General features: G+C 50.5%; 1 protein-coding gene across 8 annotated transcripts in view; it reads left to right on the top strand.

The window, feature by feature from the left end:
* Nucleotides 1-10,542, top strand: part of Rap1gap2 (RAP1 GTPase activating protein 2) — a 227,036-nt gene extending 216,494 nt beyond the window's left edge. For 7 of the 8 annotated variants that reach the window (XM_028866705.2, XM_028866703.2, XM_028866702.2 and 4 more), the window contains 6 exons: nucleotides 1,024-1,137; nucleotides 1,342-1,459; nucleotides 1,807-1,933; nucleotides 5,052-5,128; nucleotides 5,547-5,585; nucleotides 6,418-10,542. In XM_028866705.2, the coding sequence (XP_028722538.1) occupies nucleotides 1,024-1,137; nucleotides 1,342-1,459; nucleotides 1,807-1,933; nucleotides 5,052-5,128; nucleotides 5,547-5,555 (445 nt within the window). In that variant the 3' untranslated portion in view covers nucleotides 5,556-5,585; nucleotides 6,418-10,542. The remainder of the gene's footprint in view (nucleotides 1-1,023; nucleotides 1,138-1,341; nucleotides 1,460-1,806; nucleotides 1,934-5,051; nucleotides 5,129-5,546; nucleotides 5,586-6,417) is intronic. The other variant, XR_003734214.1, reaches the window with a different exon arrangement.
* Nucleotides 10,543-15,886: the final 5,344 nt, after the last annotated feature.

The raw sequence follows: 15,886 nt of genomic DNA, 5'->3' as shown, positions 1-15,886 counted from the left end.
AGCCAGGGTTTCTTTTAAGAGGCCTTAAAATGATCTAAAATTAGATTGTGGTTTTGATGGCTGCACAATTCCACAAGCATATTAAAAATTGTGTCCTTGTCCACTTTAAGTAGGTGAGTTGCATGGCATGTGTATTATGCCTCATTAATGCTGCTACTGTAAAAGGTGCACTGAGGGGCTGGAGAGATGCTTAGCAGTTAAGAGCGTGGGCTGCTCTTGCAGGGGACCTGGGTTTGGTTCCAGGCATCCACAGGGAGGCTCACAACCATTTGTAACTCCAGTTTCAGGGGATCCAATGCTCTCTACAGACCCATGAGTACACCAGGCATGCATGTGATACACATACATACATGCAGGCAAACACACATAAACAATAAATAAGTAAATAAGTAACTCTTAAAAAAAAAACAAAGCAGAACAGAAATCAGTGGTCCTGAGGCTCAGAAGTACTAAAGAAAAAACAGTGAATTGAGGATAGAGCTGTCCTGGCTCCAGAATTTGCCATAGGGTAAACCGTGGTCTTTGCTGAACTGCAGAAGAAGGGAGCTCTTGGATCTTTGGGCTTGAGCATCCCTTCACTCCCCAGCATCCTAGGGCTGCCAACTCACATGTAGGATGTCCTCAAGAGTCACCACAGTAGGCGGCCCCCCAGCATCTCTCAGGAATCCATGGGTGCTGGGTTGATTCCTGTGTGTGTCCCATTCAGTTCCCCGGCACCTTCTCTTGATCCATACTCTGCCAGGTGGGATGGCCAGTATGGGAGAGGGGTAGACTTTGACTGGAGGCCATCAAGCCAGGGCCCCTGTTTGGTGGCCTTGGACCATCACCATGAATCCATGGCCTTTACTGTAGGGAGCAGAAACCTTTGCTGTCTGCTGCGGTCTCAGGCTTGTGTGGGGAGGGAAGAGATGGCTACCCTCTGTGTACTGGCCCCCACAGCCTGAGCTCTGTCAAGGGTCAGGGGTGGACAAGGGCAGGGGCCTGATTCCCAGGCCTCACTGCTCTTCATTCTCTTCCCCCTAGTGACAGTGCCTCCAGCGCTCCCAAAACCCCGGATGGCGGACACTCTTCTCAGGAGATCAAGTCCGAGACCTCATCAAATCCCAGCTCTCCAGAAATCTGTCCCAACAAAGAGAAGTAAGAGAGTTGGGGTTTGGGAAAGGCTGGCTGTAGCCATCTGGGCTCTGCCTCCAGGCAAGCTGAGAGTCACAGCTCCTGCCTTTGGAAATCTCTGGAACACCAAGACCACCAGGCAGAGGCTGGGGGAGCCACTGTGGGCAAGCTCAGTCCTCTGGTGGATTTGCCTCACTCTCCGTTTGCCTTGCTTCCCATCCCTCCCAGGCCCTTCATAAAGTTGAAGGAGAATGGCCGCGCCAACATCTCCCGCTCCTCCTCCAGCACCAGCAGCTTCAGCAGCACCGCAGGGGAGGGTGAGGCCATGGAGGAGTGTGACAGTGGGGTGAGTGTGCCTCATCCAACCAGGGAGCAACGCTCTGGGGCCCAGCTGGTTAGACAGTGCTTCCAGATACCCTGGAGAAGGTGTGGTCTAGGCAGCTGCTACTGCCCAACAGAGAGCAGCGAGTGAGGGGACCCTGTCTCAACAAAGGACTTCAGAGCAGCAGTGGAGGTGGTCCCTGTCGGGGGGACACCAACTGGAAAGGGAAGGAGTCGGGGAAAGGCTGCAGTCATGGCTGGGATAGAAGGGCCAGCGTGAGGTTGGAGGCAGTGGCTTGCACGGTCCATCCCAGGACAGCTGTGGGACTGCCGGGCGTACGTTGGCCTCGCTCACCCAGTTTCTCTCCCCAGAGCAGCCAGCCATCCACAACCTCGCCCTTCAAGCAGGAGGTGTTTGTCTACAGCCCGTCCCCGAGCACCGAGAGCCCCAGTCTGGGGGCCGCGGCCACCCCCATCATCATGAGCCGGAGTCCCACAGGTCAGTGGCATGTGAAGATGTGCATGATGTGGTTGGAAGGGCAGAGCTGCTCCCTGACTGCTGTTCAAAGGGCATGCCCCCCCAGGCGTGCTGACCTGGCCAACTTCTCCTTTTCCAAGATGTGAAGGCCTTTCTACATCTGTACAACCAAAAAAAAGCTCATAGTCTTCTTATATATGGGGAAACTGAGGCTTAGAGAATTAAATGATTTCGTGATGATTCCATGGTGGAGGAGTTAGGATTGACTGATTAGAAAGCTGAGAATTCTCTGCTCACCTCTTGGACTACCCTGTTCCCGCCTAGGGCCAATGCCACAGCCTCACGTGGTGCTAGCACCTGGCAGTCAGAGGAAGCAGCAGTGGAGGAGGCTGGAGGGAATGCAAGACGGTGTTCTTGCATGAGGTTCTGTGCATGAGGTTCAGGGCAGTGGGGGTCATGGGGAGGCAGGAGCGAGAACAGTGGTTATGGGGACCATGAGTGCTGAGCAGGCCGCCAGGAGGCCTGCTGAGGACTCAGATGTTGTTGGTAAAAGCCACTGAAGGCTCTGGAAATACCAACTGGCATTGAGAAAGACCATTTGGCAGCTGCGTGCTGAGTATAGAAAGGATCAGTGGGGGCTGGGGAGGAGGCACCAGCAGAGGCACAGTGGGCACCTAGGGGAGCCAGGGTCATGGCAGAGCATGCTGGGATGTAGAATTTAATGGGCTTGGTAGTGAGGGTTTAGGGAGAGTGGTGGCCTGTGTCTTTCGGGTTTCTGAGATCTGTACAGCCGAGCAGAGTAGGAAGTACCAGGTTGGAGGGAAAGGAAAGGAATCAGCTTTCAGGGTCCACCAAGAACCCAGTGTGACAGATGATTTTTACCCAGTTGGCACTGTGGGGAGGGGTTCACTAGTCTCAGTAGGTATTTGTAGGCGAGCAGTCTCAGGCTGTACACCTCCAGGAAGAGGAAGGGCAGCTGGTAGGTTTTGCACACACTGGCCAATCCTTTGTAAACACTCATACTTGCACACACTGTCAACATCCACACTCTGACCAGAGGAGGGCTTTACCTTACCAGTCTCACCATGATGGGGGGAGGGGGGGACTTTGGCATTTCCCATGTGCCCGAGGCATTGGATCCATGACATGGCTCTGCCTGTGTCAACAATACGCACTCACTCAGGACTTCATCTGCTGTTTATACGTTCACTTAGGACTTCCTCAGCTTCATGCACAGATTTGATGAGCATACGCTATAAAAAACTATTAACCTAAATGTGCGTTGTGGGATTGCAATAAAACATTAGTGTGACCCGCCAGTTCTCATCTAGGGGTAATCTTTCTCTCCGAGGGACTTGGGCAATATCTACAATTACTTTTAGTTTTCACAGTGGCTGGGGTGGGGTGCTATTCCACTGGTATCCCTAGGCAGAGACCAAACAATGTCAAAAGGAAGATGTAGTGGGATATGGGGGACACCAGGGTAAAAGCAAATGACCCTTTGTGGCGAGCTTCCCGGTTAACGGGGTAGCTCACAGCTCCCTCTCACTCAACTCCTGTGGTCATTCAGATCTTAAGATGGATTCTAATCCCAGTTTTGGCATGGACAAGCTTACCTCCTGACCCTCAGTTTCCCCATTTGTAAGATGGAGTAGTCCTACACATTTCCTGATGTTTTTAAAGCTTAGTTAAATATTGATGAAGTGAACAAGAAACTCTATCACCAAACGGTGTCCTTTTTGGCACTAAATAAATATCAAAAGGAATGAATGCCAGCCTGCTCTCTCAGACAGGGTTTGAGTGAAGGGAGGCTTTGGGAGTGTCTGCAACGGGGTTAAGGTTACTCAAGGCAGGAAGAAATGAGGAACTGGCATGGAGTCTTCCCCAATGTCAACTACACCCCCAGGAGGTGCACCCCAGGCTGTATTACCCTGATATCTGCTTTTGACCCCCAACCCCGGGCACTGGGTGGGCTTGGGAGGTCTGGAAACCTGTTTCTGGCTGCTCCAGTGAGTGTGAGGAAAGGCAGTCTGAGAGGTGGAGATGGCCTGAGGAGTCTTCTGTAATTGCAGATGCCGGTCATTGGCCATTCATACTTGGGCTTCTAGAGACAAAAAGGGAAACATCAGGATCACTCAGGGAGGGTCCCATAGCATGCATGTGTACATGTATGTGTGTGTACTCGTGTGTGTGTGTGTGTGTGTGTGTGTGTGTGTGTGCACATGCATCATGCATAGACACGGTAAACTTTACCAATATGATGGATCTGCAACACAGTTCACAAATAATGAAAAGATATACAATATCTTCACTGTGAGTCTTAATGTGCCTATAAGATCCTCATAGGACAGTTTCACTGATACTTACCTAACTCTGGTAACTGTAATCTGTTTAAGGTGGCAGATGACGGTCAAATCTGGTTCCTGAGTGGGTGTCAGTGGATATTATTGCCTGTGTTGACATTTTATGTTAGAAGGACAGCATTCATTGTGTCAGTGGTACAAATAGCCTTTTTGCTGAATTTGGTGGTAGCTCCCAAATACTGGGAGCATGGCGGCTCCTCTGCAGCTCTTCACAATGTAGTGGCTGCAGGCACAACCCTTTCCAGGCTCAGTTCATATGTTAGTAGTTTCCATTGGTTCCTTAAATCTAGACAGCAAAACTGTAAGCTCAGTTTTGTAACATTGCCAACTTCAGTAGTCTTAATCCTCCCATCGAGATTGATTTCAAGCTACCACTGAGACATCCCTGAGCTTGGGGATGAGGAGAGATGCATAGCCTACTACCTTAGCGAATTTCTGATATAAGGACACAGCAGACGTGAGGGCCCAGATTACAGCAAAATATGCCAATATAATGAGGAAATGGAAAATTTTGAGTATCTATTATCTTTCTTGAATACGTCCTGTTTACTTATGAGCTTCCATTTTGAAGATATTTCATTTTAAAGTGACCTGTGTTTAATAACTAGGGCACACCATTTCTCAGCGTCTGAGTACTGTTAATCGCGAGTGGGTACCTGTTAGTGCTCATGCCTTGGGGAGAGGTTAAGGTCCACGTCCCCCGGCCTCCCTACTCACTGTTCTGATTTTGCTAGAATGATTCCTTAAACTCCATGTCTTTTTTCTTTTTTTTTTAGATGCCAAAAGCAGAAACTCCCCGAGGTCAAACCTGAAATTCCGCTTCGATAAACTCAGCCATGCTAGCTCCAGTGCGGTAAGGATGGTGTGGGCAGCTAAGGAAGGGCCCCACGAGCCCTACACCCCACATTCCAGAACCTCCCCATAGCCAGTCTTTTTTCCAGGGGGTGGGAAAGAGCACCTCAGAGAATGCTTATGAGGGTCCCCTGAGGCAGGCGGGGAAGGATGTTCTGCCAGACCTGGGGCCATGGTTTCTGTTCTTACGTGGTCCAGACGCCAGGCTGGGGGCTCACCAGCCCCCATTGCCACGCCCCCTACAGTAGAGCCACATCCTTGCACACAGCCGTCCCAGATGTGAGGTGGGTTCTGCTGGCCTCTGGGAGCCCAAGTCCCTTCCTGAGCTCAGACCGCGGAGAACTGAGTCCTCAGGAGCTGCGGGTGGAGGCGGTTGGTGTCTGGTTTTTGAAGACTTCTTGTGTGTTTTTCTTAAACAGGGACACTAATGTGAAAGTGGAGTCCTTCCCCTGTCCAAGGTGAGTGTCTTACAGTGGCCCTGAGAGGGGAATGTTCCCTTAAGGCCAGAGTGTCTGTGGCTTTTTGGCCTCAGAATGGCCAGAGAGACTGTCAGCTGAGGGATGCTGAGGACTACGGTTGATGGACATCTCCAGGCCTCCTAGGGGAAGGAGGGGCTGAGAACGGTGCCTCAGAAGGGTTGTCCAGTGGCTTTGGGATAGATTCCTACACTGGATGGAGCTGGTTCTAGTAACTAGAAGGGGAAGTAACCGAAAGTTCACTTCCTTCCCTGGAGGGAGGAATTCCTCAGTCTACCCCTTGCTTTCCTGTTTGCAGGCAATCTCTCTCTCTTTGTATTTTTGGCCAAGGCCCCAGGCTGGTATATATCTTCCCCATATGACAGGAGATGCCCCTACCCAGCCATTGCTGGGAGGGACAACCCTAGGATGGTCTCTTTGCTCCTGGCGTGATACACTAGTGAACTCCTAGTGAAGCCACCCGAGACCCGCTGTAACCCCCACCTCCTCCATGAGGGCTCTCAGGAGTATGAATGAGTTGGGACCAAAGGGAAGGGTGCATTTGAGTTCACTTTGTGTTAAACCTGTTCATGAGAACACAGAAGAGAAAATGGGGGTGTGATAGTGGCCTCCACCATCTGTGATGGACTTTGGATGCTTCTGTAGCACAGTGCTTACACACGGCTTCTGGGGCTACACCCCGCCATTGTATTCGTCACCCTCCTCATCGTGAGTGCAGCCATGGGCAAGTGGGTTTCCCACCCTGACTCCAGCCTGTTTTCTCCCCTCTGTTACCTGGTGCTTGTTCTCCATCTCCCCTTCCTTATCTCCTCAGGGAAGTCTTGATTCTGGCCTGCAGAAGGCTCCTACTCCAGCAGTTTGGGGGTGCCATCCACTACTCTGATCGTTCAGGCCTGCTGTCTCACTGGCCACCTGCCCAGCAGACCAGCTGTCTGCTCCGTGTCCTGACCTGGCCATGGCCTTACTGGCTCCTTCTCCACAGACCCCAAAGCCCCAACCTCTGCTCCCGACCTCCCGAGGGGACCGGCGATCAGAGTCAACCGTCATCTTGTTTTACCTGCTGGAAAAAGAGTTGAACAAGGGGGATTCTGGGTCCCAGGGGGGCTCAGCAAGAAGCTGGGGAGCTTGTCTGTTCAAGACACTGAGGGGGTTGTGTGGTGGGGAGCAGAGGTGACTGCAGAATGGTTGGTGGGTGCGGTGTGTCTTGGGGTCACAGTACAGTACCATCCTGGACATGGTGGGAGGGTTGCTATTCCAGGAATTTCCCAGCATCCTCCAAGTTGTATCTCACTGCTCCTGTGATAAGTACTTCTGACACATCTGCTGGCCCAGGCCTAGGGGGCTCTGTCCCTGCTGCTAGGGTCCCCTTAGGGAGGGCTCAGGATGGTGGCAGCTCAGTGTCAGAGCTGGGGTGTGTGCCGGACTGGCTGCATGTTTCCACGACTGTAGTCTCCAGGTTTTTCCTGTCGAATTTTACACAAGCTGCTGATCATCCTTGGGGAGAGAGAAGCCCCAGTAACTTTTCTCCTTTGCGTGGATATTTTTCCTGTGAAGGAACAGGCAGCCGGTAGTGTGAAGAGTCTAGGGAGAACACACGGTCATCTCAGGGGCGTTTGTTGGTGGAGGAGAGCTTCTGTCTGGGCAGGCTCATCTGGGGTCCAGCTCTCCACTTTTGTGAGAATCCAGAAAAGGCATAGTTCGTTCCACCCATCCTTTAGGTGGGAGAGAGGGGAGAGATGTCCTCGGGGAGGGGTGTGACTGGACAAGTTTTGGTTAGGTTGGTGTGTGGCAGTTGAACTTAGCATTGGAAACAGTATGGCGTCTCCACCTGTGCTCCTGGCATCTGTGAGGGGCCCAGGACTGCTCCGGGGCTGCTTCTAGGCTCGGTCCCCAGTCCAGTTCTTCCCACTCCAATGGCAGGTCTTCAGGCAGTTGTCCCATCTGCAGGGCTCCTGGAAGCCGGGCCCCATGAGCCTGTGCTTTGTACACCACAGACCGTCCGCACTCCTTGCCATGGCCGCCACCTCTGGGTGAGCCCGCTCATCCTGAGGAGCTCACTTGGGCCCCTCAGCCTTCCAGGTTTGCAGGGCGGTTCAGCTGCAGGGGATGGGGTGGAGCATCTGCCAGGCCAAACACTGGGTCTCAACAACAGGCACTTGAAGATCCTGCCTCATTAAGTACACATCGGCCTCTGGCACAGGGCTGCTCTGGTTCTGGGCTCCGCTTCAGTGAGCAGATGATAAGCTTTCCCACCCAGGGCGTGTCTGCATAGGCTTCTGTTCCCAAGCCCAAGTACAGAAGGGTGACAGAGCTTCTGGGGCTGCTGTGGTAACTGTGTCCCCTCTACTTCTGTCATCCGATCCTTCCTTCCCCACACACTTGCAGCCAGGGGAGAGATACCGCGCCCTGCACTCCACTTGGGATACCTGCCTACATGAAGGACTCGTCCGGTAGGATTTGCTCTAGTTAGAAGGTCAACAGAATATCCATTTAGCTTTTATTAAAAGCCAGCACGGCGGCACCCACTGCTGGAAGGAGATGAGTGGATTCTGGCAGTGTTCTGCTTGAACTTGAAAGGTCACACTGTGTTTTCTTTGAAACTATTACAGGACTCTGGCTCCCTTCTCTTGGTAGGACTGTTTTTACCTTTGCTCGGTGGTTGGCTATGTTGCATTATGGTCTGGGTCCTCAGGAGCTTCCAGGTTGTCCCATGCTGTCATAGCTGGAAACCTTCTAAGTCTTCTTGTCCCCACTCACTGCTTTGGCTGGTTCCCTGCAGGTATTAGCTCTAGGTCAGGTGTTGCCTCTGCTTCTGGGCCAGTGGACAGGAAGGATGACTGCGTATAGAGGGATGGAGAGGCACTGGGCTGGGGTCTTCACCCTTGGTTTGCTGTTGAGATACTCTGGGCAGGATCTGAGCTGCCCCTGCCCTCTGGTCAGGCCCCTCTCCATCTAGCAGGTCCATCCTGTGGCTTGCTAGGGTACATACTCGCAGCCCAGCTGGAGTCCTCTGTTGATCAGGAGAGTAATGGCGGGACCCAGCCCCCTCTAAGCCCTCTGGATGGGAGGCTGTTCCTTCCACACTCTGATCCAATCTTTCCTTTCGTGGCTGTTCCCAGTCTCAGGGCTTAGAGTCTTGCTGAAGCTTCTGCTTATATTTGGGGACATTTCCACTGTGGCCCCCACAAGGAGTTCTTCTCCTGGTCACAACTCTGGCTCTGGGGGACTGCCTGACTCACTGAAGGAATTATACTTTGCAGGTGTTAATAGGCACTCAGATGCCTCCAGATCTGTTGATACATCAAAGCAGATGCGGGAGAGCTCCAGATAGATGCTCTTAGCCAGAGTTTCTGTCTGTGATTATGAATGTCAAGTGGCGTTTCTTGAAAAATAACCTGCAGTTCAGTTTTACGGGCACTATCGATACTCGAGGCCTCTCATCCAACCGTGCCATCCTCCCAACCGGCAGAAAGAACTTGCCTGAGGCCACACAGCCACCTAGCGGGCAAAGCTGTTACTAGACCCACAGCCTCTGGCCCGTTCCTGTGTACCAACTGTTGTTGGTGGAGTAAAACAGGCACGTTTCCTGGGCCTGGGGTTGGGGGAACCCTGTTATCTGGGGTTTCTTCACTGGCAGGGAGGGGCTGAGGTTGGAGGCTGTTGATGGGGCCTCAGCTGTGACCTGAGATCGTCAGTGAGGAGCCTGGGGCTTGAGTGAAGGAAGTGGAGGGGAGTCCATCCAGCAAAGTGCTTCTTGGGCCTTCAGTGACAGGGGCAAAGTGACCTGGACGAAGATGCATTGGCTTCCTTGTTTTTAAATCAGGACAGAAAATAATAAAAAGGAACCAGTTCTCTGACCTATCTTCTCTTCCTCTATCTCCATCCCTCCCTTCCTCTTTTGGTGGTGCTGGGAATGAACCCAAGGCCTCGCTCACGCTGAGCGAGTCCCCTGCCACTGAGCTGATACCCCAGGCCTTCTTAAAATGGAGACGGGGAATAAAAGCCCAGATCAGGTGACTAGGCAGGACACAGGCAGTTTCCTTTTCCTCCCTTTGACCCTTTAAGGTGCCAACTCAAACATTACCTTTTGTCCATTGTTTCTTAGTCTGCAAAGACAGCTGTGTTGTAGGGGGTGTGTGTGTCTGGGGTTTAGATAGAGCTTACGGCTTCTGGGCCAGCAGGGACCAGGTCAGTCAGCCGTGCTCTGGACCCCCATGCTCCTTCCCCAGCTTCTAGTTACCCCTCAATCAAAGGCAAGGGCAGGTTGGTACAGTAACCAAGGCTGTTCCCACTGCTTGGTAGAGGGCCTCTGAGGCATCCCCTGGTGTCTCTCTCACCACCAGCTCTTTGCCCACACCCATCTCACGTCTCTTCAGCTGGGTTATGCGCTCCCTTGGGAGAAAGACACCCCCCCCCAGCCTAGGGCAATCTGCCTAGTGAGCAGCAGCTGGGGAAGTGGCTTTGGCCTGGGCCTTACCGTCCCTGGGGAGGGTGTGCTTTGCTGGAGGACTGGAGTTAGTTGCCCTTGTCTTTGGCTTTGTGACATTTCCACGCGGAAGGGTGAAATCTCCCTTCTTGCCCCTTAGCGTGTATGCCCCCCCTTCCTCCTCGTGATGCCACCTTGGCTGAATCTTGTCCAGTCCCCAGGGTGCCGACATCTCCATGTGAAGAGATGCCTGTGTGGTAGAGTCTATGAGGTGTAGTGTGGAAGTGAACCCTGTGACGATGACTTTTCTTTGCTTCCTCGCAGTGAGGAGGTGATTTGTAGATCCTGACTGCCTATGGAATGTAAATAGTGTACATTTAATTTATTGCTATGGTAGCACATTGTATTTGTTAATGTATAAAACAAATTCTAAAAGGTTGACAAATGTATATTTTGTTGCTTAAATGTGTCTTTGCAGAAATTGACAATAAATAATAACATATTTTGTGTCCATCAGAGTTCATGTTTCCTTGAGTAGGGCACCAGATTTCAGCAGGGCCTTTCACTGAAGGTTGGGTATCAGCTGGCTTGAACCTGCTTAGAAAGGTTTAAATGTGCCGCCATATTAACGTAAACAAATAAGCAAGCCTGGTGCTGGGAAATAAGTTTGTTGGATAAGATTGCTTGCTCTGTAAGCATGAGGATCTGAGTTTGAATCTCCAGCACCCACAAAAAGCTGTGCATGACTGCACATGCCTGTGACCCCGCGTGGGGGAGGGGCAGAAACAGGCAGATGTGGAGAACTTGCTTGTCAGGCAAGGGAAAACGGCAAGCTTCCCGCTTAGTGAGAGACCCTGTAAGGCCAAGAGTGGTGTGTGTGTGTGTGTGGGGGGGGGGTGACAAATAATGCCCTGCTCTGGACATCGTGTGCCCAGGAGTGCAAACCTGCACACTCACATGTGTGCTCTACATACACGTACAACACACATGCACACACACACAGAGTCAAACTAACTATGACTTAAAAAAATCGGAGTTTTTGCTACTTATTTTGAACAGTATCAGACTGAATCTACTCAGGCATGGACTGATGAGAGCTGGCTGAAACTCCTCGAAGCGGGACTTGAGTATACCATCACCCCTACCACTCCTCATTGTCCACCTGTCTCCCATTCACCCATTCTGGTTATTTGTTCAGTCTCCGTAGTCTCGAGATGAGACCCCCTGCTGCTCAATGACTTGTCTCCTTCCTGTAATTTTTCCCCTTTCCTGGAGTTCCTCCTCAGATTCTAGGTTCAGGGATTCTCCTCTGACTAGATGTCTTTCCCCACATCTTCCCCTGACTTGCAAATGGCTACACTTAACTTGTGTACTTTGATGGACAGCTTGGGTGTAGATTTGAAGGCAAGAGGCAGCTTTTAAGCCCCTGTCAGGGACTTGCTTTGTGATCTCGGGCAAGTTATTCAATATTCTGGGACCTGAATTTTCTTTTATGTGCTATCAGAAATATAACCCCTGTGGAAAGCATGAGAATAAAAATAAATTCCTAATTGAGGAAAAGCTTTGACAAAAATAATGATAATCCCTGTAGTAGCAGCGGACATTTACATAGGTAGCGTTTGCTATAATGACTTTCTAGTCCTTAAAAGTACACCATGGGAAACTGTGCAACCACGGGGCGTATGGGAAAGATGGGCTAGGTGCATGACACTCCAATACACTCTTGGTGACAAATAAAGACATAGAAGCTTAATAAAACTGGTGACAATTTACGCATACTAATGATTAAAGGCATACTACATGACTAATATGTATTAACTTCAAACAGGCCTCAAGTTTGCTTGTGGAGGCCAGCGTTGGAAGGGTTGCCACTTATGAATTGTGAGGAGGTGGGGGAGCTGTAGTCTGAAGCTAGATGAATGGATGGGTCGCAGAGCACACAGGCTACACGGAGGCAGCTGGCCGATGTTTGGGGTCTGTTGTGTGTTTTGTGTGTGTGTCCTATGCATCTTGATGCACCTGGGTGCAGTTGCCTGTGTGCATCTGATATTTTTCAGGGACACAAATGCAGAAGCAAAAGCCCAAGCTGCCCTAGACTAAGGCTATTTCCCGTCACATCAACTGCACAGGACCAAGGTTACCTTTTAAAAACGCGTCTTAGGCCAGAATCGATTTTAATCTCATCTAGTCCCCAAATAACTCATCAAGACAGGTGTTACGTCTCATGCCACGTCAGGGGTCAGAATCACATCCCATTTTAGGGCCGGAACCTGATAGGCCGACGAGGACAACAAGGTGAAGGTAAGTTCTAGATGAGTGGGAGTGCTGTGCACACAGTGGGGCAGCAGGTGATCTGTGTGTCCGTGCACTTGGCTTCTGTGTCCCGGGTGGAGCCCCACGCCTGCAGTGTCCTGGGCTGGGGGCTGCAGCCCCTTTTAGACAGTGCCCCCTCTCAGGGTCTGAGATTCCAAATGAAGCTCCATCTTCACACAGCGTCTGCTGCCTCTCTGCACCTCATGGTTTGGGTACTTCTCGGATCCACCTGCTCTCCCTGGAAGCAGGATGGGTGTGTGTGGGGGGGGGTCACTTACGGATAGAGTCTTGTGGGGGCTGAATTCTCTCCTGTGTAGAAAGTGCTGTACAAGGCATGGATGTCATTCACCTGGGCCAATGACTGTCCCGTCAGATTTTTAGACCCCGCTGGCACCCAGGAATCCTACCTGTCATTCTAAATGCCTGCTCAAGCGTTCTTTTCCAGCAGGTGGGCACACCTAACAGCTTGGAGGCTTAAGTTCTTAGGATTCCTAAAAACTGTGCTCCCCCCCGGTCCAATAGCTTGGGACATTCTTGGACATCTTGGCATCCATTATTCTGCCTATACAGGGGAAAGGTTTTTCTGACCAGCCCTCTTCTACTTGCTGTATAGTGGGGTCCAAAAATAATATCACTGTGTGGTGGTATTGTGTTCTCCAAAATATTGTGTACCCTAATAAACTTATCTGGGGTCAGAGAACAGAAAAGCCACTAGATACACTAGATACCACAGGCAGTGGTAGCACACGCCTTTAATCCTAGGATTCCAGAGGCAGAAATCCATCTGTTCAAGGATACAGCAAAGCATGGTGACTCACACCTTTAATCCTAGAAAGTGAACCTTTAATCCCAGAGTGGTGGTAGAAAGCAGAAAGGTATATAAGGCATGAGGATCAGAAACTAGTAGCTTTTAGCTGGTTAAGCACTCAAGCTTTCTAGCAGCACAGTTCAGCTGAGATCCACTTGGATGAGGACTCAGGAGCTTCCAGTCTGAGGAAACAGGATCAGCTGAGAAGTTGGCCTGGTGAGGTTAGCTGTGGCTTGTTCTGTCTCTCTGATCGTCCAGTGTTCAACCCAATACCTGGCTCAGGTTTGATTTTATTAATAAGAACTTTTAAGATTCCTGCTACATCACTGTCCAGTTATATAACTCTGTAGTAACAAAACAACCCTATTTCAGTTCAAATTCAAAGCTTTTTTTTTTTTTTTTTTTTTTTTTTTTTTTGAGACAGAGTTTCTCTGTGTAGTTTTGGTACCTGTCCTGGATTTCACTCTATAGTTTAGGCTGGCCTCGAACTCACAGAGATCCACCTGCCTCTGCCTCCCCAGTGCTGGGATTAAAGGCTTGTGCCATCATTGCCCGGCTCAAAGCTTGTTTAAAATCTCACATTCAGTTCAAGGTTCATCTCACCAACCTTTGGGTGGAGGCTGGCATCATGGACAGTTGTCTTGTTGGGTTGTGTGATCTCTGATAACCAAACCTCCCCTGTTCCTCTGGTCCCACTTCCTGACTAGGCCTCATCCAAGTTAAAACTAAATCTAAACCAGTTAAGGATTCCCACCCTCAGTGGATGTTCAGGGCTCTTCTTTTGGTCTTGACACCCAATCAGTTCCTCTTGGTAATTTTCCACCTGAGAAAACTGCTCACCTTAAAACTTGGCTACAAATCCCCACTGGTCTCTGTCTTGTTTACAGTTGGGTTCCACTTCATTTCCTTATTGCAACAGTTTTGAATAAAGTCTCCTTTGTTTGATGGGCACAATTTTTCTTTGCTTAGGGGCTGGTCTACCCTCCCACTAATGCCCTGCTGTAGATCCGGAAAGGGGAATGGTGCATTTATTAGGGGAAAGGCCCATGGGGCAGCATGGGGAGGGAGCTGGGGAAGGTTTGACAGCTGTCAGTGCGATGCCTAAAGGAGAGACAGAGGGGTCGAGGGCTGGGCATTTGACAGTGCACTTCTACAGGACTTCTTCAAGGCCATCTGGGGGAGTTGTTGGTCAAGTGGTCCACTAGAGGAGCCCCATATATCCAAGAATGAGCCTGTAATCATCACCCGTGATGCAAACAGACACTGGGTGGGAGTGGCTGTGGGAAGGCTGGCTTTAGTGTGGTTCAAACCCAAGACTCAAGGTCTGATGGGCAGATGATATAGGCCTAGTCCTGATCTGATGTTCAAGGGCAGGCGAAGACTGATGTCGGCCAGCTTGAGCAGAGAACATTGTCCTTCCTCTCCCTTGTTGCTTTCAGGCCCTCCCTGGATCGCAGGATTCCCATTTCCATGGTGAGAGCTATGGTTCCTCAGTCTACAGTCAAATCAACTGATTCTAGATGCCCTTTGTAGATACATCCAAAAGGAATGTTTTATAAGCTCCCCGGGCATTCCTCATCCCAGTCATGTTGACCTGGTACTAGTCATCACACAGGTCAAATGCAGCCACACCTTCATCAAGCCTTTCTTCTTGTGTTGCCTAGGGGAGGAGGTGTGAGTGAGTGTGTGTGTGTGTGTGTGTGTGTGTGTGTGTGTGTGTGTGCACTCCTGCTGCTTTTGCTAGTTCTGATGGCTCATTTCTGCACGGTTGTTGAGGCTCCACTTGTTTCCAGTGACTCCAGTGGTCCTTTGGATTTTAACTGTGGGATTGGTGAGTCATTGCTAGGGTCCATTCCAGAATCTTCTCTTAGTCATTTAATGGTACACTGTGTGCTCCCATGCAGTCACTCCTTATGGTAGCCAGAGGAAAGTTCCTGAGAGGACATCTGAGACACATTAGTCACCTCAGGGTAGTGATCTAAGAGGTGGGACTTTCTGTCTGCTTTCCTCAGGTGCAAATGACACCCAAAGCATCAGGCTGTGCGGGAACCTCATAGAAGACTTTCCAACTTCAGGCCATCCCCTTCCATCCTCAGAACAGAGGCTGTTCCATGCATAAGCATTGCTCAGGGAAACTTTCTCTAGTTGTTCAGCCTTAGACTGCATAAAAATTACCCCCCCCACCAAAAACTGTTTAAAAAATGCCGATTTCAGGTATTATTTGGGATGCTACACTTTAGTTGCTCTGGGTAAGGCCCAGGGATCTGCATTTTTGTGTGTGTTGGGGCGGGGTGCTGGGACAGGGTCTCACTATGTAGCTGTGGTTGGCCTGGAACTTGCTATGTAGATAAGGTTAGCCTTGAAGTATAGAGATCTGCCTGCTTCTGCTTCCCAAGGGCTGGGATTAAAGGAGTGTACCATGATGCCCCACAGGATGTGCATTTTTAGATGAACACATGCAGAATTCTTTTGTAGTCCAATGCTTTGGGAACCATGGGCTCAGCTTATAGTCTCTATTTGAAATCGATTCCCTGTGGAGTCGTCTCAGGTTCAGAGGCCTATCTCTCCCCTACAGGGTAGAGAGAAGTCTGTCCTCAACTTACAGGGTGGAGAGAAACCAGTCTTCCACTAGGGGGATTCTTTTCACAGTTAATTATCATGCAGGTGGAAAAAAATACATATCCTAAAAAGCATAGGATTTTGTAGGAAAATGAAAGGGAATGACCAGAGAGATCA

Source organism: Peromyscus leucopus, chromosome 8b (genome assembly GCF_004664715.2).
Source record: "Peromyscus leucopus breed LL Stock chromosome 8b, UCI_PerLeu_2.1, whole genome shotgun sequence".
Classification (NCBI taxonomy): domain Eukaryota; kingdom Metazoa; phylum Chordata; class Mammalia; order Rodentia; family Cricetidae; genus Peromyscus; species Peromyscus leucopus.
The sequence above is the reverse complement of the archived record's forward strand: the minus strand, read 5'-3'. Positions and strand labels throughout refer to the sequence as shown.